The sequence below is a fragment of the Carassius gibelio genome, chromosome B2 (genome assembly GCF_023724105.1).
Source record: "Carassius gibelio isolate Cgi1373 ecotype wild population from Czech Republic chromosome B2, carGib1.2-hapl.c, whole genome shotgun sequence".
Lineage (NCBI taxonomy): Eukaryota > Metazoa > Chordata > Actinopteri > Cypriniformes > Cyprinidae > Carassius > Carassius gibelio.
Window position 1 is genome coordinate 22,628,680 of NC_068397.1, and position 22,304 is coordinate 22,650,983.

Sequence of the window (22,304 nt, forward strand, 5' to 3'; positions counted from 1 at the left end):
GTCTACGGGGACCAATAGAAACTAATAGCACTGTATGATTCCGCCTCCCTCACAGGTGATTACGATTCTGTTGAAATGCTACGTAAATGTTGCTTTTTGACTGAGAACACAATAGCTTTGAAGGAAGGAGGCGTTTAGCAGATCTTTAAATTAAAGTATGGATTTCTTTAATAAAAAAAATAAAAAATAAAAAAAACCCACCCCTTGTTGTACTGCCTCTCCGTTTACCCTATGGTTTAGCCCACTGCAGTCCTGTTTGAAGTCCTATTAGCTGAGAGTCAAAATATACAATTTCTAAATTATAATTTAATTAATTAAATTTTAATGTTTAAGTCAATCCTAAAGGCTGTTTCGCCACGGGTTCCCTCAGCTTAATTGTCATTGTCACTCTCATCAGAAGCTTTTTTTTAATTCTCGTTTGACTTTTGTTTGTATGTAGATTTAAAAAAAATCTAAGGGAACCCTTGGCTCCAACTGATGAATTACATAGCCTATTAACTGCTTCAGTGGGCTGTATAAGATGAAACCATCTTGTTTTACAGAACAATGGAGTCAGTCAGGGATAATTTGTTTAAGAGATTAATATCTGGATTTCATTTTACTATATCCTTATTCAACACAAAAGCTTTCAGTGGTGCTAAAACCCATGATGATAATCTAACCAAATGTATTAGTATAATTTTCTTAGTGAATACAATCTTATTGGCAGGTGAACTCTGTTTATTATTATTATTTATTTATTTTTGGGGATATCTTTCCACCTATACTCTTCACAGCAATTTATGGAGAGAGTGATAAGCCAAATGAGTGTCATATATAAGATGTCTCACATTAAGAGATAATCACTGTGTTTACTGGTACCACCTCACCTTTCCTCAGACCCATGTCTGAGCAGCAGTTTGTAAAAAAAATCATAAAATGTTCCATTCCATAATTTTTAAACTGGTGTTTTATAATAACAATTCATTCAGCTCTCAGCCAAAGCAGGGTCTTGAGTTATGACAGAAGCAACTATACAACTTATTGATATGAGTGAGATTATCTAAAAAAAATGTTTGTTTTTTTATTTAAAAAAAGAACATTTCCTCACAAATAATAAAAGTCATTTTATTATTAATTTAACTCATAATAATAATAATAATAATAATAATAATAATAGAATTCTAAAATATAGATTTTTATTTTTAGTAGGCCTATCCAATATTTATAATAATAAATGTTTTTTAAAGGAATGCTTTTTTAAATTAATGCTTTTTTAACTCATATTCTTAAAGGGGTGGTTGACTGTTCTTCTTTCTAGGCTTGATTGTGTTTATGGGGTGCAGTCTAACATGTTTTCATGCTTCATTTTTTTTTAAATGCATTATTTTTTACATAATTTACCACACCAGTCCCTTCTCTGACAAACACCTCGATTATTTCCTTTTATTTAAATCCCCTCCCTCAGAAATATGCAATGGGCTGAGATTGGTCAGCTGGCTCAGTGTGTTGTGAATCGCTTAACTGCCTTGAGCGCGTCTGAACATCCCATCCCTCAGAGAGAGATGCTTTAGAACTTTGTTTTTTTTTTTTACTTTGGGATCCATTAGAAGACTTTTTTAGAACAGACTAGTTTTCTCTTCCTCTTCTCTACAGCAGCACACCATGGCCACGCCCCCTTTGTTGTGTGTTCCCGTGGGCGGGGTTTATCTTGGGTTCATGACGTAACGGTCCTGGGAAGAAGCTCTTTGTAGTCCCTTACCAACCGTTTTTGTAGGCATTAAACTGCCAGAATTTTAAAATACGATATCTCAGTTTGCACTGAACTTTCAACAATGCAACTTATGCTCAAACAGAAACATTACACACTAACTAACGTTAAAAAAGTGAAATCGCAATCAACAACCCCTTTCATAACGACGTACCAAAGAAGTTTGCTTAGATTTTGACTATGATGATTTGATCATATGGTCATTTATCCAAATGACACATATTATATACTACAATAAACTATATATTATACTATATATCAATCAACTTTTATTCAAGACATAGGTCCATAGAGACAACAAAATACACATATATATATGTGTGTATATATATATATATATATATATATATATATAAAACAATAAAAAAAAACATTTAAGGATGATGCAGACAAGGCATCATTAAAAAACATACAGGCTTTGGGTCCAATGTTTCCAAAAGCAAGATGTATACCTTGTGTCACTCTTAGAAACATCAGCTATGGACACAATTATCATATTCTTAGATGCTGTTAGCCTGCACATGAATCTATACATAAGATTTCTTAAAACAGTGTTAAAAGTGGGTACATTATTATACACAAACATTTCATTGGCACTACACCACCTAGGAATTTTAAGCACAATTCTCAGTGCATCATTATAAGCCACTTGAAGTTTTTTCATTTTCGACTCACTAAAATTACATCACAAGTGGGCAGTAGAGTAGGTTTTGAAGAGTGAGATTTTAACATCAAGTGTGCACATGTGGAATTTATGTGCCAGCATGTTTGCCTGCCCATACAGTTTTCCACACTGACGCTGCACATCATCATTATCTTCATCATCATCACAGAGGTCATCTCTTATCACATGTCCCAAATATTTCGTTTTCTTTACAGCCTCTAGTGGTTCACCTGCCAATGAGAAAGAAGGATAGACACTATATAGGTCTAACTATATAGCCTACTAAAATAGTGGGACAATTAGCTATAAATGGCTGTTACATTTTATCGTTATATAAAGAGAAATTAATCATTAAACATTTAATGTGTGTCATATTACCTTAAATTACTGTGTAGAAGTTCAATTAAAACAGCACCTAAAATAAAAAAAAACATTTCATTAAACCAACGTTGTTAAAATGAGGGACATCATGAACGAAGATGAACGCCCTCCCCTGGCAAAATGACAGATGTTTTAAACATGAGCAGCTAAAATATGCAAGAAATATGTGCATAAGACGTTTTTATGAAACCCAGTTAGGAGGTGTTTAAAAAATGAAGATTAGTGGCATATTGCAAGATTTTTGATATTGACACTAATCCTACCTAACGTCGATATCAAATATCTGTCAATATGTAGGAACAATTTAACAAATTTAATGTAGAAAATTTAGTCAAACACATATTCAGGTGTGATTTTCTGGTTTACCATCATCTAATCATTCTTATTTAAATTTTCCATGAAATACTGATTCTTCACAGGTAGTTTATTTTATTTTTTTATCAGGCTTTTGTTGTGGTCATGTTAATCCATTTAATCCTCCGACCAGTATTAACACACCTCTGGGACACACACACACCCCTCCCTGAATTTATTTGATTTAAACTCGCTGGGTGTCTGAATTGATTGAGACTATCATGTGTCTACACATCCCCTGATTGCTCACAATGCCAGAAATGTCAGGCATGTGTTCCCTAACTCTTAAAGTCATCAGACCAAATAACAATGGATAACAACACTATGTTGTGCCTGCAGAGGATGTGCTAATTGTCCAGAGGACTTGATCCGCTTTCCACAGAATTACTTTTTTAACTGATCATTAGCACTGCCATTTGGCCAAACTGTGTGACAGTACTCTGTGCTATCTCTTATATAGATTTAGAGCATGTGTACATTTTATGGTCTTAAAAGCATATAGAGTTTTCTGATTGACTATCTACTACTGCCATAACGTGCGTTTACACTCTGAGTTGAGGCTGCCTGTCAAGTCACACTCATGACTAATGACTTTTCAGTGTCTCCATTTCTGTGCTTTATGCAGGGCAAAATGCTGTGACGTCAAAGCAGTTGCAGGTTTATGATTCAGTCAGTGTATATTTCTGCTATATCTGATCGCACTTGAGAGACCGCTGTATTTGCCTGTGATGGTCTTCATCATTTCATGAAATCAAGTCTTCATTTGGAGAAATTCCAGCCTCTCAAGTTAAGTCTACGCTAAATCCACATGTTGTGTGTGTCAGCTTCCTATTGAGAAGTCAACGATTTTTGTACGTACACCATAAAATAGTCCATACACTGTAAGATGAATACTGAAATTTATTTGAATACAAAGATACCCATATGCGTCATGCCCATTCATTCAAACTCAGATTTATGAGCCAATTTGTGGATTTTAAATGCAGCTTCCAAAAGACAAGGGGGGGGGGGGTGTTTTAAAAAGCAATTTATTCACTTAAATCTTTCAGGGACACAAACAATCCACCACAGCTTTGTATACTGATTTTGTATTGTTTTTTTTTTTTATGATGGAGCAAGCAGGGGTTTGGATTTTGAGTGAAAACAGAACTACTGCATGAACTTCTTTAATTACTGACTTGTAAAATAATGTACATACAGCCAGGCGATATGTATATATGGCAAAATTTATGTATATGTGGCAAAACTCATTCTAACATGCAAATGAGGAGTTTTGGTCATTCATGTCCTCATTCCCTGCACTCTCTTATCACATATAAGGTCTTCCACTGCTGTCTGGTAATTAAATCAATACCAGACCACTGTACACGCTGATGTCGGAAATGCCTGTAGAGTGCAGTGACAGAAATCCTATTAAGGCATGACGTTCAAACTAATAAGGGGCATGTCCTTTATCTCTGAATAGCCTCCACCCCATGTGTTCTTAGTAGAAGTAGTAAAAGCTGGCAAAACTAGGAACGTCCTTCTCCCATGTGAGCTAGAAAGACAAACTGACAGTATTTTATTGCTTTTGACTCACTCTGCTGAACTGCTCCTATTCCTTATATGGTCTAATTGTATGTATGTATGTATGTATGTATATATAATTTATTTATTTTATTTTATTTTTAATCTAAAGGAGTATCTAATATATAACATATTCCTTCTAAGTCTGAGCTTTAATGTGTTTAGTTTTGAACTATAACAAATTTGGAGGAAATTATTTAATCATGGCTGTTTGCTTAAATATGATATGAACTGTCATCTAATGCGGTAATACATTTTTTCAAGATTCTCTAATTTTGCTAGATGGGCCTGGGTATAACATACTAGTAACTCTTTAAACTTTTTAAAACCTATTATATTCATCTGGTTTGATTACATAAAACAATGTTTTGGTTTATGTTTAATGTCATTATTAACTATTTAAAACAAATTGGAGCTGTGGTCTAGTGGTTAGTGCAGGTTTCAGATTTTCTGCTGCTCATGTCGATTTGAGCCTGTGTCATATCCCTTACTCATTCCTCCCCATATAGCCATGTCATACTTCTTGCAATGTAACCTTTTTTAAAATAAACCATAACTTTTTTAACTCATATTGTTTTGAAACTGAACCCACACTGACCTTGTATTTTAGGATTAGTGCTTCACCCCTTTATCTTTCCACAGTCAATGGCCTCCAGACTCTGACTAGGTTATTTTAATACCCTTATTCCTTGTAATCGTCTCTGACTGTGCTGTTGTGAAGGCATGGGTTTGGATCTGTACTTGATTACTTAATCTGTTGTTAGAAAAGGTTTACGCAGAATCGCTCTCGCAACACTTGCTGCCCACACAGGTCATAGCATGGATGAGAACCAGAGCAGCTCAAGCTCATCTTCCCAATGCCATTCCCCTCCGGTGAGCCCCTTGAGAAACATGGTGGAATATTTCAAGAACCTTATCAAGAACTCAATACCTCCAAACTTTCGTGAATGGGTAAAGGATTACTGCAAAAGGAACGGCTTGCTCACCTTGTCAGTGTTAGCAGTGATGTCGGGTTGTGCGGTGGGATTCACGTTAAGAAGCTTGAACTTGTCAACACAGGTAATGTGGACCATAAAGCTTCAAATTTGGTATTGTTATATCTGTTTTGAGTCCCAACATCAGCAGTGGAATGACTATTTTGAATAGAAATTTAAATTTTTGTGGGGGGGGGGGGTTATTATAAGAAAAGACAGGTTAAAAGGTTGCTCATCTAAAATTCTAATTGTTTGTGGCTTATAAAATGAATGCACTAGTAGCTGAATGTTAAGTACAGTCATTATAGTAACTGAATAAAGGAATCTTCTGGATTCAAGCCAAGTCAAACTCTATTGGAATGTTGATTTGCAAAGACAACCATTTAGACACATCATTAAATAATATAAATGTTTACAGGAGATTACTTAATGCACTTATGAAAATCTATGGCATAAAGCAGTGCACCAGGACAAGTACACACAGTAGTCACAAAACCAATATTCATGTCTAGCATGATTTTAAAAAGCACTTATTAACATTGTGTGTGCAAATTTATATCTATTTTCCACAATATAGTCAGAATTACCATAAAATACATATACAAATGCATAAAATGTTAGGTACATCAGAAATTAATGTCAATAAATGTCAAGAACAGTAGTGCAGTTGCTAAAATGACAATATAGAAGACAAATAAAACAATGTAACAAGATTTTGTGAAGAAGAAATATAATATAATATTTATTTATTCACAAATCTTAGTGCTGCTACTTGAGGATGTGACATCTGGCTTTTGTTACCCATAAATAAACTCCAAAGAGCTTACATGGTCAGCTAAGGAGAATCAAGCATAACTTAGTAAGTCAACTGACATAATTCTCCAGGGATATTACAGAAATAGTAGCCTAAATATATTGAAAGTAATTCTAGGGGAGTTTAAATGTTTGAAGTGAATTCAAATCTTACTTAAAGACGTGTTTTTCCTTTTCCCTCAGGCAAAAATCTACTTTTCTTTTCCTGGAGAACTTCTAATGAGAATGCTGAAAATGTTGATTCTTCCTCTCATCACATCCAGGTAACTACACACCATGTCGCTGCTTTTCAGTTCTTCACTGTAATTCAAGATGTCAGTATTCATGAGAACAAATTTGGGCTTTATTTGATATTTTTTGGGAAAAAACAACAAAATGAAAAAAAAAACAGAGAAAAAAAAAACCTTTTTGATAAATAGTGGAATAGTGTATTGTTATAAGGTATATAGAGTCTAAAAAATAGTTATTTAAAAAATGTTACATATTATTTAAATTAACTGCAGTAAACCTATATTAAAATAAAGCAATAAGGCCCAAGAAGCCATGGTAAATTTTGCAGTGAATTTCTAACAACTAAGGGAAGTTGTTAGACAAAGCGTTCTACAACGTGCTTTAGCGACGTTAAAACGGTTATTCCAAATATGTAGCAAGGTTTCACAAAATAAAACAAAGCAAAAAAATGTTTACAATATTCACAAAAACAGTATTATTCCGCCAAACAATGTAGTTCCTCAGAAACGGTTGAGGTTGCAGCCAGCAAACCCAGACGTAAACAAAGTAATTTACCACAGCTTCAAGCTCAGCCAATCAGAATCAAGGAACGGAACTATCCGTTTTATAATTAAAAAGAAATGTGTCTGCATTTAGGTGAGGCAGTTATATGTGAGATATTTGATGTGATATTTATAATTATTTTATGACTGAAACACAAACACTTTCCTCACAGTTTAATGTCTGGCTTGTCTGCTATGGACACCAAGGCCAGTGGACGTCTGGGCCTTCTTACCATCACATATTACCTGTGGACTACCTTCATTGCTGTAATTGTGGGGATTATTCTGGTACTGATCATTCATCCTGGAACCGGTACTGAAAAAGAGGGACATAAAGCCTCCGGAGGGCCAGTGATGACCTCTGCTGATGCCCTGCTTGATTTGATCAGGTAACTTAACAGTAAAAACCGAAGCTGCCTCATGGTTTTTGACCGAAACAGTATAAGTGGGAGGAGACAGACAACTTTAAAAAATATAAACAGGAAAGGACTGCTGTAGAAAAGGAAGTCCCGCCTTTCAGTTAAAACAGACAATAGCTTATTGGTATAGGTGGCACTTTGTTTATTTGCTCTGCAAATGGGAATACACATTTGCTGAAACCTGAAAGTTACAGTTTCAGCATTTTCTGTCAGATATTGATTATTTCAAACATGTTACCGGTATTTATGTTAGTTTCTCTGTTCAAGCAGAAAGAACTTTTCATTCATTTCAGTTTTACTGATCAGTCAAAGAAAAGTCTTGAACTTACATAACCACTTTCAAGCTGCAGTCAAGCTTTCGAGGCTTAAGCTTCCCTTTCGCTCTATCCTGTCACTGGACAGAAGCATTGGCATTAGGTATATTTAGAGAGTCACCCACGAGGATGTGAATGACACGGCTTTTCCTGATTGTGAAACATGCTCCTGAGCTCTGGACCAGATTTAATTGGATTGTTGTCAGGGACGCGCCAGTAGAATGTGTACTTTATAAATAAAGCATTAGCTGATAGCCTCTGTCCTCCCATTCTTCAGGCTGAGATAAATCACACTAGCTTTGTGACATAACCTTTCACCATAGTCAAATCAAATGATTCTGAAACAAACAAAGTGTCATTTTTGGCATGTATTGGCGTCAGAAAACAGTCTAGTAATACTCGGGATAACTAACCATTTTGCTAAAAGGTCCAGGATTGTTTTAAATCTGTGGACTTATGTATGACAGATTTTGTGTGTTTTTCCAACAGGAACATGATTCCATCCAATCTGATTGAAGCCACATTTCAGCAGGTGAGAGAAACACATGAAGACCAGAGAAATTAATATTCTACAGTGTTTTGTATCTAATCCTAGTCCATCTGTGCTCTTCTGTTTCAGTATAAAACAGAACTTGTGCCCAATTTTAAAAACAGTGAAAAATCATCGCAAGCCAACTTTGTGTACATCATGCCAGACTATGACAACCCCATGATGGGTCACCCAGTGTTTCTGGAACTCACTCCTCCTCCTGAAATCCACTACAAAATTGTACCAGGGAAAAGCAATGGGATGAACGTGCTAGGAATCGTCATTTTCTCTGCCACTATGGGTGTGTATAGCAGACAATTGTCTTATATTGCACTATGACCCTGCAGAAAAGATCATCTTAGACTAGATTATGCTAGTTACTACTGATTTGGGTTTGTGGTCAATGGTGACAATGGTGACTAGATTTATTTAAATTTAAACAATTTAAATCAACATGTAACTCATCTTCTGAAACATATTAACAAGAACACGTGGAGTGGGATGTAATCCATTGCATCAGGAATAAGAGGGATTTGGGATTTCTATATATAAAAAAAAAATTCTAAATACCATTCAAAAGTTTGGGATATGTAAAAAAAGAAAAAAAGGTAGAAGGTCCCTGATATAGATCATGGATTACCATTTGTTTATGTTGCAGCGAGCTGAAAGGCTGTTCATGGGGTGAATACATACGCGTTGATCAACAAGGGTATATCTATTTGATAAAAAATGTATCCAGGCTTTGGTGTCACATGATCCTTCAGAAATCATTCTAATATGCTGACTTGCTTCTTAAAAACATACTATTGTTGTTTAAAACATTGTACATGTAACATTTTTATATTAACCATGCATTTTTTTTTCTCAATATTCTTTGATAAATAGAAAATGTAAAAAGCATTTATTTGGAATAGAAACTTTAGTAATAAATTGTTACTGACACTTTTGATTACTGTTTAGTCCTTGCTAAATAAAAGTAGTAACTAAAAAAATTATATATTATATATACTTACTTGGCTTTTTCTGACTCCCCAGGTCTTCTGCTTGGTAGAATGGGATCCAGAGGTTCACCCCTAGTAAATGTGTGTCTTTGCATTAATGAATGTGTTATGAAGATCATCAATGCTGCTATGTGGTGAGTAGATGTGGATTGGTTCACCCAAAATAAACTAGCTGTCACTAGAGAGTTGTAATTTCAACTATGACAGAAATGTTCACTATAAGACATACTACATAACTACAAAGAAAGACATGCAGACCTGTAAAAGCAGCATGTGTCTGCCAATAAAGCAGAATCTCAGATCAAAACAAATGAAGAGCCAGTTGTCTCTTTAATACACACTAAATGTGGTTGGCAGTAGAAAGCTGTTCTGGGCTAAAAGAGTCAGCTGAATGCTGAATGCTGTTTTAGTCAGTCAGTAATGCATTTAAAACTCAGTCAAATGATGGCATCTACAATAAGCAAATTCTAAATATATATAGTTTTAACACTCCTGTCTCTTTGTACAGGTACTTCCCATTTGGAATCGTATTTCTGGTTGCTGGAAAGATCCTGGACATGCATGATCCTGTGGTCCTTGCGGAGAAGCTTGGGATGTACTTCATGACGGTTCTGGCGGGACTGTTCGTCCATGGTGTGATTTTGCTGCCGATGTTCTTCTTCCTGTTCACTAGGAAAAACCCCTTTAACTATATCCGTGGCCTCCTCCAGGCTCTGGTTATCGCTTTGGCAACTTCATCCAGGTAAGGAAGCCGGTTTAAACAGCCTTTCAGCTTGCTGAAACATAAACATAATGTTAATCCATGATCTATTTCAGGGAATAGTTCCACTAAATCACATAAAATGTAATAACCAAGGTGTTTTTCTTGTGGTATACCAAGGGATTTTGAATTCTAACATTTCTATTTGTACAATTTGAAATATGCATCTAATGGTTTTGTTCCTTTTAAAGTAATTTGTCAATTTAAATAATAATTCTTTATTTCCAGTTCAGCTACTTTGCCAATTACAATGAAGTGCTTACTGGAAAACTGCCACGTGGATCGCAAAATCGCTCGATTTGTACTTCCTGTGGGTGCTACTATCAATATGGATGGCACAGCGCTATATGAAGCAGTGGCAGCAATCTTCATAGCCCAGGTCAATGAGTACGAGCTTGACTTCGGACAACTTGTTACTATTAGGTAAAGTATTTCAGTTACATTCAGAATAATATACATTACTGGTCAAAAGTTTAGAATTGTTAGTATTTAGAATTTAGAATAGTTATTTTTTTTATTTATTTTTTGCTCAATTTATTTGATAAAAAAAGTAAGATGGTAATATTGTGAAATATTACAATTTAAAATAACTGTTTTCTATTGTAATGTATATTAAATGGTCAAGTTTTCCTATGATGCCAAAGCTAAATTTTCAGCAGTCATTTCTCCAGTCTTCATTGTCACATGAACCCTCAGAAATCATTCTGATGTAAAAATTTAAGGGTATAGTTAACCCAAAAATTTAAATTCAGTCATAAATTACTCACCTTAATGCTGTTCCAAACCCATAGGAAATTTCATCATCTGAACACAAAGCAACACCACTAGCACTTTCAAGGCCCAGAAAGGTTGTAAGGACATTGTTAAAAAGTCCATCAGTGGTTTCACCATAATGTTATGAAGTTATGAACTGTGAGGTGTCTGTCTTCGACACGTTCATGAGGGTACCGGGATGCATGTGTGTGGTCCTGCTGATGCATGAGGTGCCATTCTGACAATACAAAGTCCATCTTTCATAGTTCATCATCTGCATAAAAATGGCAAGAAATTGCAAGTTTACAAAGACTGTTTTGTCTGCTTGTAAACAAGGCACAGCGCATCTGGGTTCTATGTCACAATGCATGTGTCATGGTACTCTCGGGAACGCATGGTGAAGACTGACATGGAAGGTAAGATTTTTGTTTTGTTTTGTTTTGTTTTCTTGCAAAAAAACAAACAAAACATATACATTCATATATTTAAATTTGAACCACTGATGTCACATGGACTATTTTAATTATGTACTACCTTTCTGGACCTTAAATGTAGTATTTCCGTTGCTGTCAATACAGTGTCAGAAAGCTCTCAGATTTCATTAAAAATATCTTAATTTGTGCTCCGAAGAGGAACAAAGGTCTTATGAGTTTGGTACAGCATGACTGGGTTAGTAATTAATGACATAATTAAAAAAAAAAATTTGTGAAATAACCCTTTGATACTTTTCCACACACATTAGACACATTAAATTGATTCTATTTGTAAAAATGCTCTTTCAAACTGTATGTTGATCAAAGAATCAATTTAATTCAACACAAAAAAAAATATATATGTATATATATATATATATATATATATATATATATATATATATATATATATATTGATAATAAGAAGCATTATAATGATTAAGCATGAAATAAACATATCAGAATGATTTCTAAAGGATCATGTGACACTAAAGACTGGAGTAATGGCTGGTGAAAATTCAGCTTTTCCATCACAGGAATAAATTACATTTTAAAATATACAAAAGAGAAAACATAAACTGTTATTTTAAACTTGTTACTTTGACCAATAGTGTACAGTAACAAAGCTGCATGTACCAATCTATGACCATCTATTCTCAGTATCACAGCGACAGCGGCGAGCATCGGAGCAGCTGGAATCCCTCAGGCTGGCCTTGTTACCATGGTTATCGTTCTTACCTCAGTGGGTTTGCCTCCAGATGACATCTCACTTATTGTAGCTATCGACTGGATCCTGTAAGTACAATCCACTTAAATACTACAGCATATACACCACAACAAAAGTAGCTCAATGAGCGTCAATCTCATGCATCTTTTTCATCAGGGACCGATTTCGAACAATGATCAATGTGCTTGGAGATGCATTAGCAGCAGGAATCATGGCTCATGTGTGCAGGAAGGACTTCCAGAAAGACATCCAATCCTCAAGCAACTCCGAGAGAGTAAGATATAACCACCATGTACTCATTTATATGTTATATACCTAATTAGGAAATAAGCTAGTGTTGTACAGGTCTGTTGCTTTCCAGGAACAATAATAGTATCATATTTTTACAGCTGCAATAATATCTATGTTGTGTCTTGCAGCGAGATACCATGATATCATTCGGAAACCAAAGCGTGCAGAGCTTTCCCACATCTGAGGTTCCACTTCTGGCAAACAGGGACTACATCTTAGAGGTTGTCGGTGATCAGGTGATCGAGAGGCCGACTCCCTGTTATAACCTTTGCCAAGTTTAACTTTGACAGACGATCCCAAGCAGGAGCAGAAGTTGCCTTTACTTCACAAAAACCTTCCCCCTTTTCCTCCACTTTGTGCCATTATGTCTTTTTACATCACAGATGTAACAGTTACCAAAAGTGTCGCCTTTGGTGACCTTGAAAGAATAGAACATTTGGGTGCTTTTGACACATTAACTTGGGGGTTTTGTAAATTATAAAACATTTTTTCTTCTAGACTTGCCTTAAAATGCAGTAGTAAATGACAGACCACGATAATACCACCACATCCAAAAGAGAAACATTACACAAGTAGCAGGTCAACTGGGGCTCCAGATATGGATCATCAGTTGCCTTGTCATACAGCATACAGTGACTACAAAATATGATTTGTGATGACTGTAAGAACAGAGATTGTGTTGTGCTTCGTGTTCTTTGTGCACAATTCCTCTGTTCAATATATCTGGGATGGCAATTTGATTATCATGTTTTGATAAGTCGCTGTACATTACAAATTGTTGGTTTTCTCAATAAAAGAAATAAATTAACATTGTGTTATTCATACCGTAAAAGAACTGGAACTACTGGTTACTGGTTTATAATTGAAACCTAAAATGTGTAGAAAATGGTTTGATATGGAATCTTAATATGGATCTTTCTTAAAGTTTTACCCCCTATTCATTTCAGTTCACTAATACCAAGACACAAATTTCCAGATTTGCAGTGATGGCCGATATTTTATTTCACATCTACATGTTAGACAGTAGCTCATAACAGATGTTCACTGTAGAATCAAAAAGTATTTCATTAAAAAATTAAGACACACTCATCAATATCAACACATAAAACCGTACACAGTAAGCTAAATAAATAAATTCCACCATTCAGTAATCTTCCAGTATTTCCTACATAAATTAAGGCTTAAAACAAGCAACCATCCAGTAAATTCTACTTGATATTTCATACAACTGGCATCTCTGTTGACGTGCAGGGTGATCTGTGAAACATCAGGATATCAAAAAAGATGGACAGGGAGAAGGTTGCTATAATTACTACTAATTATTATGAAATCACTTTTAAATATTGCACATATGCCAAAACGTGCTAAAAAAAAAAAAGAGAATGCCAAGGTTAAGTGTTTCATATCAAGGACATGTAACCAACAGTGGCTATAAAGCTGCTAATAGGTTCACATGAACCATAAAGTAACATGACACTGGTTGATCAGAGTATAGTAAACTGCTGCTTATTACAAACTTGACGAGATCGAATATAGTGTGTCACTGTACAAAAACAGACAATTAGGATTAAATGTAAGTCACTAATAATATAAATATATGCACACACACACAATACCAACCTTAAGTCTTGTAGCAGAGGGAGCATAAGAACTGTCTGTGCTGAAAATGATCAAAAGTCTTACACGAGGTTTGTTGGAAAATGTATGGATTTGTCTAACTACAGGAGAACCTATGTGGGGCTTTACAAGCTGCTATCTGGAAGACCTCAGGGGAGTCAAAGCTGGGGGGCATGACTGTACAACTGTAAGACTACGAGTGAGCCTGCTGTCCCGGTTCTAGATTCACCATTGCTCAGCGGGGAGATCTTCAGCTGAAAACCTCTGAAACACATTGAATATGAACCACCAAGGAAGGCTAAATAAACCGCAAACCAGTGGCCAAATCAAAGTAAACCGTTGTCAGATAGCCAAGTTGAACATTTACCATTTGGTCCAATGCCTGAAATATAAATACTAAAAAGGCCTCAAAATGTGGTTATCTAGTATTTCCCATGAGGTCTTTGTGGACTAAAAACTCAGCTAACCCCATCTGTAAATATGGACGTGATCTTATGTTGACTTATACTGCACTGCACCTATAAATGGATAAATTAAAGAACTGATTAAAAGATAAAATAAAGAAACAAAACAAAAAGTTGAGCAAAACAAAATAAAATTTAATGATTGTAAATGCCATGTGAAACAAAATGTAAGATTTCAAAAAGGAACACAAAAGCAAAAAAAGAAAAGAACAAAACACAAAAATATCACAAGGCAGTCTTAAAAAGCATATGCATTAGTACTGGATGTCTATTTTCAAATGAGCAAACTAAACTTAAAGTATGTTTTAGCCTAGAGAAACAAAATGAGAAAGAAAGAAAAAAAAAAAAAACGCAAATCATAAACATAGGATGCTGATGCTCAATTGTGATTACATTTTTACATAAATACTCAGTACCTAGTATTCAGATGTCCAAATCTTTTTGGAAAATGCTTAGGGATGTGCGACCTGCACCTCTGCTGGGGGAAACTAAACCTTCCATTCATGTCTTTGGTCCTTCTTAGTTATCAATCTATTCAGAGGGTCCCTTACAAAATATTAACAAGTCACTTAAAGATTTCCCCCTCACTGAACACTCTGCTTTCTTTACAATTACATCTTTTTCTCAGTGAATCACTCAGCGTGCTGCGTTTAAAACTCAGATTTCAATAAACAAACTGTTGTGAGATGGATCGTGAGATTCCTGCCAAACCAAAAAGTGCTACATTGAGGGCAAACAGGAAAAAATGACATCAAATTAAGGCATCGTAAATACTGAAGAGCTATGTAGGATGTAGATACTGACAAAAGAGAGAGAAAAGAATCTGAGTTTTAAATCCAGCTTCTGGTAAATGAGGTGTCTGACCACATATGGCACATAGCGACAATATCAGGCTAACATCAGAGACACAAATTTGTATCAAATGCTAAATTGGTCAAATATTGGGATAAACCGGAACGCCTAAAACACTTGAAGCATCCAACAAGCTTGAATCTTAAAAGAAATGAAAAGAAACTGTCAAACAGATGTCTAAACGAGACTTCGAAACGTGAACATTTGCAAAGACTTGATTACACTAAAAATAATAGTTTTTCTTTTTCAAAACGGAGCCAATTTCTCTGGCTTCTCAGACAACATCTCTCCTTCATTTTCCTGGCAACCCTGCTTTTCTACTTGTGCGACTTGCTCGTTTTGAACGACACTTGTAAAATCTTGTCCCCGAGGCGGTAGCCGTTGAGGCTGGCGATAGCCATGGCTGCCTCTTCATAGTTTGGCATGGTAACAAACCCAAATCCTTTGCACTTGTTGGTGTTGAAGTCGCGGATCACTTTAACATTTGTGACAGCACCGAACGGCCCAAACATCTGCCACAGAATGCCCTCATCTGCATCCTGGCCCAGATTGTAGACGAAAATGCACCAGCCTGACGAGGAGTTCCCAGGCATGTTAACACCAGACATGCCACTCATGTGGTCCACACTCATTGGAGAGAACCTGGAGACAGGAAATCACATCTTTTAGATCAGACACGTACACAAAGTTTTATTGACTGAAAGTGTTTTCATTTTTGGGTGAGAGATCAGTTTATGAATGATGTAGTAACCAAGCACAACAGCTGACTTCATTCACCTGAATCTCTGGGCTTGGTGGTGGACGGGACCCCCGAAGCGGCGAGGCTGTGTGTGGTAAATCGGTGGAATAATTTGGGAATTTTTCACTTGGTTGGGACTGGCTGCAAACTTTACAGTGATCGGCTCTGCAGCGCCTGGCGGCTTCTGCCCATTCAAGTCCTTAATTGCGTCCTCTGCCTCTGCTCTTTTGTCAAATCGAATAAAAGCCACGCCACGAGAGAGTCCTGTAATAAGGACAAAATGTAAGCATTTAAATGCACACTACAATAAAGTAGTGTGAAAGACAAAAGTAACACCCATTTATTACGGAACTGTCCAGTAATTAGAGCTCAAAATTTGTTCTTTGTATGAGCCGTATGCTTGGATCTGAGCTACAGTCGGACCCTAGGTCTCTCAGTTGAACACCATGAATGTCTATTTGACATTCTAGCCATTGCTGCCAGAAAAATTTTTTTTTTTAACTTGGATCAGAGACAAACACCCATCCTTAAAAGGATGGCACAAGATTATGAGTGAAATGATTCCCTTAGAATTTATAACTTGTTTTACTCATGTGTCTACTGAAGCTTTTTCTCAAGTTTGGACTCCATACCTGGATTTTAACTAGGGATGCACCGAAATGAAAATTCTTGGCCGAAACCGAAAACCGAAAAAGAGAAAACCAAGGCCGAAAAACCGAAACCGAAACACCGAAAGAAATTATGCCAATTATTAGTACCATTGCATTTATTGCTATGACCGTGTACTAACTTTACTAAAATTAAGACATTGCAATTGCATAAATTAATATTAAAGTTTCAAAGATAATTACAATTACATAACTTATTTAAAAAAAATACATAAAAATACATAATTACAAATGATGCAAATATTTATTAAGCACATTGCAACAATGCACAGTATAAAATAAAATTCAAACTAAAAATTTATCCCACTCATGTATATTTAATAATAATGTACAGGCCTACTGACCTGCAGAAAGGTTTTAAAATGAACAGTTCTCTCATAAAAACATAGTGCATTTAGGTGAAGTGCATTTGAAATTTTTCTATGTAGGACTAGAAAGTGCATTACTTCTCCAGTTGGCAAGACTGTTATCACTTCTGGGGATGGGGACTTCAGACAGATAACCATCTAGCTGTTGAGCAGTTGAGCTTGTCATCTGTGTATTTAAATAGGGCCAGGGCATAAATAAACATTTTTATCAAATTAAAGCAGAAATCTAGCAGAAAATCTAGCATAAATATGGCTACAATCTGATATTATGTATGTATATATGTTTGTGTGTGTGTATAAGAACAAAATAGCCAACGTATTATTATTATTTGAGGCACTTTCTTGCAGAATTCCACTGAACATATCAGACAACGATGGTGCATGCCACTCATCTGGTGCAGAGACCAGTCTTTTTTTCTGCGCTCTGATCTGTCTCCTGCGCTTGGCGCTTCTCCGTCTCCACGCGGGTTCTCCGCATCCAGCGGCGCCTGGATCATTTTGTCGTGCGCGCTGCCTTATTTCCGCATTCAAGTAACGGTCTTTATAACGCGGATCAATCACATTCGCGATGAAGTGCAGAGGATCCGAAAAGATCTCAATGAGACGTGTGCTAACAGACTCTATAAGACTGTGTTTTTACTTCGTGGTCCGTCTTAATCTCTTTGTTAGGAGACGTTTTAGTGCTGTGAACAAAGGAATAAGAAGAGAGAGAATGTTCTCACAGGTGTTAAGTGAATGTCGCGGGGAGCTCGTGGTCTTTGCTATGCAGGTGCACGTGCAGGTCGCGGTTTTTGTTTGCGTCATCACAACATTTCGGCCGTGTTGTTTCGGTGATAAAAGTCTATCGGCCAAAAACCGAAAAGGCCATTTTCGGCCGAAAACCGAAAAGGCCATTTTCGGCCGAAAATTTTCGGTGGCCGAAATTTCGGTGCATCCCTAATTTTAACGATGTTTCTTTAAGTAATATTTTTAGTTTTGGTTATGTCATAATGCACTTTATTATTATCATTATTATTTATATAAAAAGAAAATGCAAAAAAAAAAAAAAGTGGTGTGGAAGGCACATCTACCGACCTGACGATTGATCAACGAGGACACGGGAGTTGATTATTCTGCCATAACGTGCAAACATTTCTTCGACGTCCTTCTGCGTCATTGTTTTAGGCAGCCCACTGATGTAAAGGTTGGCATCCTTTATGGTGTCAGAGCTTGGCCGGGCATATGACACCTGTCAGGAAGAGCAAAGATAAAAGATCAGATCTTGAAGAAACACCTCCCCTAAAGGGGAATCATTTAAAATAAATCTAACAAAAAAAAAATAAACTTTGGCTTTTTTTCCTCTCCAAATTTTATGCTTTTTTTTTTTTTTATTATACACAAAAACCTCAAATTGTTGAAAGACTTTGTACTTCGTTTTTTTTTTTCTTAAAATGTTAAATAAAATTGTTTTATATAAATAGAACATTTTGATTTTGTTTTTTTATACAATTCAAACAGCATTAAAGCAACCAGTAAAAACCATAGATAAAATTTATCCATCTAAATATTGAAAAGCCAGATAATACGGCCGCAACCAAGATGCCATCAGGTCTGAGCAATTCAACAATTGAATTTGTTTTCGCTGCCTTGGTCTCAAAACTGGCGGTCTGAAGCAATGACACATGTAACTTTACACAGGAGCACCTTTTGTCACATTACCTTGATTGTTTTAGACTGTAGTCTCAGTCCATTGAGAGTACTGATTGCTCTTTCTGCATCACTAGGGTTAAGATAGTTAACAAATCCGTACCCTAAACTGTGGCCTAGAGAAAAAAAAAAAAGGAAAACAATAAAACAAACAAAACAAAAAAAAAGTTGAAACGTTCCAAATACAAAGAAAAAAAACATCCTAGTATCAAGCGTTTAACTTCTGGGAAAAAAATTAATGGCACCAAACAAATAAATCCGCATTGACTTACATATGTCGGAAGGGCCTCAGAAAGGAAACTAAAAAGAAGTTTTTTTGTCAACACTGAAATTAAGGCTACAGAATTGTAAAGAAACAATTAAATGCGTCTGAAGTCACAAATCTTGAAAAAACTTAAGTAACATCACGCTACAGGCAAACCCCGCAAATAAATACACTGCGTCCCTAAACCAACGAAGACAAAACATTTTCTCAGATCCTCTTCTCAACATTAACTTTTTGTTGTTGTCTGATTTGAAAGCAGTGAGCCAAGTGCTAATAAATACTTGCCTGCTACTTTGTCCCGAATAAGTTTAGCAGACTCCACCTCCCCAATGCTGCTGAAGAGACTGCGCATCTCATCTTGACTCATATTCTGAGGCAAGTAGTTGATGATCAGATTTGTTTTGCAATCTTTAGGCTCATCGGCCATGTGATCTTCGTAACCGTTCGACATGTCATAGACCTCCTGGAAACAGTAAAAACAGGTATCTGTGAAAGTTATACGCAACAAAACAGAAATCAACATTTAATTGGGCTATTTAATGCAAACTCATTTGTGTTGCTTTTATTCTGCTTCTATATGCTGTTGATACCTGACAGTTTTCTGCATACAACTGTGTAAAGAGTCTCAAAATTACGCCTAAATTTTGTTTTTCAATTGAGAAGGCTGGCAAGCTAGAAATAGAATGACGATCTTACAATTAAAGAATATACATTTAATTTTTTTTTTATCTAGGGATGAACTAGTGAAACTAATAGCATCTGCAAGAGTTTAATCTTACAACTGCATTAGACACACAGAAAATAGATTTTTTTTTTATTATTCATTTACATACTTAATTCCACATACCCACTTTAAATGAAACAAAAAAAATCATCATGCCTCATGGAAAAAATTTACAACCCAGCCATAATAAAATATCTTAAACCAGAAACATGGACAATACTGCATTTCAGAGAATTTTCTGCCTTTATCTTAATGTACCCTACAAAATCTGACTTTAATCAGTTCATTCATTAACTATAAGTGCTAAGAATACATACCAGGTTAAGACAGTAAAAACTAAAACAAATGTGTGTGAAAAAGACCCAATACAATTGTCGACAGGACTCACTGTACTGCAGTTATTTTACATGCCATGATCAACACTGCTTCCAACAGAGTCTAGCTGAAACTGCACGTGATCATTTTATTTGCCACAAAAAAATACAATAAGGTACAGTATATTAAAAAGATGGGGGTTGTCAGATGTCTAATAGCACCTCATCAAGGCATTTTTGGTGAAGATGAAGAAAACGATCACTCTGGTGACCCGTGATTATTCTGATATCAGACAGTGAGTCCCATTCATGTTAGAAGAGAGGTCTTATTGTGTATTCTACATGGGTAGCCAGTCAACCTTCAAGGCTGAAACAAACAAGCATTATTACTGACCCTTCTACAACCCAACATTGGAGGTTTTGATAAATCGCTCACATTTTCAGGTCGCTTTACTTCCGTCATGAGCTGGTCCCTACAAGCAAAGTTAAACTCTGCAGCATTTGCCAGGTCAAATACCTTCGACAGACTTTATGCAACACTTAAGATGTCTAGTGCATCGGGTTAAAAGCCTATCTCAGATGAGAGCATTAAACCTGCTTTTCACAGGCTACAGCACTACATGGACGAAAACAGCCTACAAGCACTAAACACTACTGTCTCCAGCTTACAGACTCCGTATAACCATAAATAAATGGTTTACAGTCCACATTCAGTCTCTGTTGGACGCAAATTCTACTCACTTTTGAGTATCTAACGTGTCCCCTTCTGACTGCCATGAAGAGCCGTCACAGATCCCGACTCTGAAGATCCCAAAAACAAAATAAGGTAATAAAAATACACGCTGACAAGAAGGGGTGGAAGGGAAGGCAAAGGAGGTTTGGGGGCTCAGAGTAAAATAAATAAAATAAAATAAAAGAAGGCCAAAAAGATGAGCCACCTTCTGATATAACCTGTGGGGGAAAAAAAAGAATAGCAACCATCGGCTGTTAAAAGTGGTGTGGTTTCAGCGTGTATTTTTAGTACCTCACTTTGAGTCTGTCCTGCCTTCACACAATCTCCATGTTCATATTACATACAAGGTGTACTTGGTTACATTACATATTTTATTTTTGAATGTGTGCTTCCATAAATGGGGAAAAAAATGAAATACTACAATGTAAATACTACATGTGTAGTTATGAGTTTAAAAGCTATTTTTTCTGTACTCCACTATTCATAAAAGGACCATTCATCCAAACATGAAAAAAAAAACACTTAATTCTTTCCAAACAAAAATCAACATGTCATAAAATCTACCAAAGACAGTGGTTTCGTATAATTTCTCACATTTCTTTTATTAATTAACGGCCAAAAAAAGGGCATTTATACAATATATGGGGCGGTTAATCTTAAATACTACACTGTTCATGCTTTGGTGGTCTGTTGGAAAACTGAATAAAATACATTTGTAATTCTGCCTAGTCGAGGGGGCGTGAAATTTACAACTGGCCCGCAGCAGGACGTCGCTCTTCCGGTCATGCTTGTCTGGATTACCTCGCCATTGTTACGGTTTCGTATCTTAGCTACAGAGCAACAACCTCGCTGCTTTTCACAGCTGCATGCTTGTAAAGAATCGTCTATCCAAAAATAGGCCCCAGAATAAAACAGCACACAAGACGAGGCCTCGTTCCCCACACACCGTCCCCATATTTTCGCGATGACTCACTCTGTAAATCCCATGCAACTCTCGAGTTCAAACTCGAGCAGGCTGCGCTAAGGGGCCTAACGTTAACCCAAATAAAGGCAGGCCTCGAACACCGAGTGGATTTAAAACATTGCTAAATCCTAATAAACAAAGTCCAATATAACAAAATCAATAGTTTAAATGCGTATCTAGCGCCTTACCAACTTCAACGTCTCTCCGATTCTGCAGTAGAGCGAACGCACGAGGAGCTTCAGCAAAACGTGGCTTTTTTGGAGCTGCGCTCTCGTGACACAAAAACACGCCACTAGGGAACTCAGCCGAGGAAGCGGAAGTCTCAACCCCTCCCACTATCATAATCTGTTGAGATTCAGATCCAGATC

The 22,304-nt window shown here is 36.2% G+C and overlaps 2 protein-coding genes across 3 annotated transcripts; one reads left to right on the top strand and one right to left on the bottom strand.

The window, feature by feature from the left end:
• The first annotated feature begins 5,497 nt into the window (after positions 1-5,497).
• LOC127951297 (excitatory amino acid transporter 5-like) lies at positions 5,498-13,350 on the top strand. Its single transcript, XM_052549110.1, has 11 exons — positions 5,498-5,774; positions 6,686-6,765; positions 7,449-7,664; positions 8,498-8,540; positions 8,628-8,838; positions 9,573-9,672; positions 10,047-10,280; positions 10,527-10,721; positions 12,185-12,319; positions 12,408-12,525; positions 12,671-13,350. Exons 1-11 carry the CDS (start codon positions 5,535-5,537, stop codon positions 12,821-12,823), a joined length of 1,725 nt encoding a protein of 574 aa, XP_052405070.1. The 5' UTR covers positions 5,498-5,534; the 3' UTR covers positions 12,824-13,350.
• Positions 13,351-13,519: 169 nt separating this feature from the next.
• elavl1a (ELAV like RNA binding protein 1a) lies at positions 13,520-22,242 on the bottom strand. 2 transcript variants are annotated; one of them, XM_052549112.1, is made up of 7 exons: positions 22,125-22,242; positions 20,981-21,190; positions 19,487-19,664; positions 18,949-19,052; positions 18,325-18,478; positions 16,253-16,478; positions 13,520-16,117 (listed from the first exon to the last, which is right to left on the bottom strand). In XM_052549112.1, the coding sequence occupies exons 2-7, from the start codon at positions 21,014-21,016 to the stop codon at positions 15,793-15,795; spliced, it is 1,023 nt and encodes a 340-aa protein (XP_052405072.1). In that variant the 5' UTR covers positions 21,017-21,190; positions 22,125-22,242; the 3' UTR covers positions 13,520-15,792. The 2 variants fall into 2 exon arrangements, with proteins under 2 accessions (XP_052405072.1, XP_052405073.1); XM_052549113.1 differs by lacking the exons at positions 18,949-19,052; positions 20,981-21,190; positions 22,125-22,242 and having other exon boundaries at positions 19,487-19,635.
• Positions 22,243-22,304: the final 62 nt, after the last annotated feature.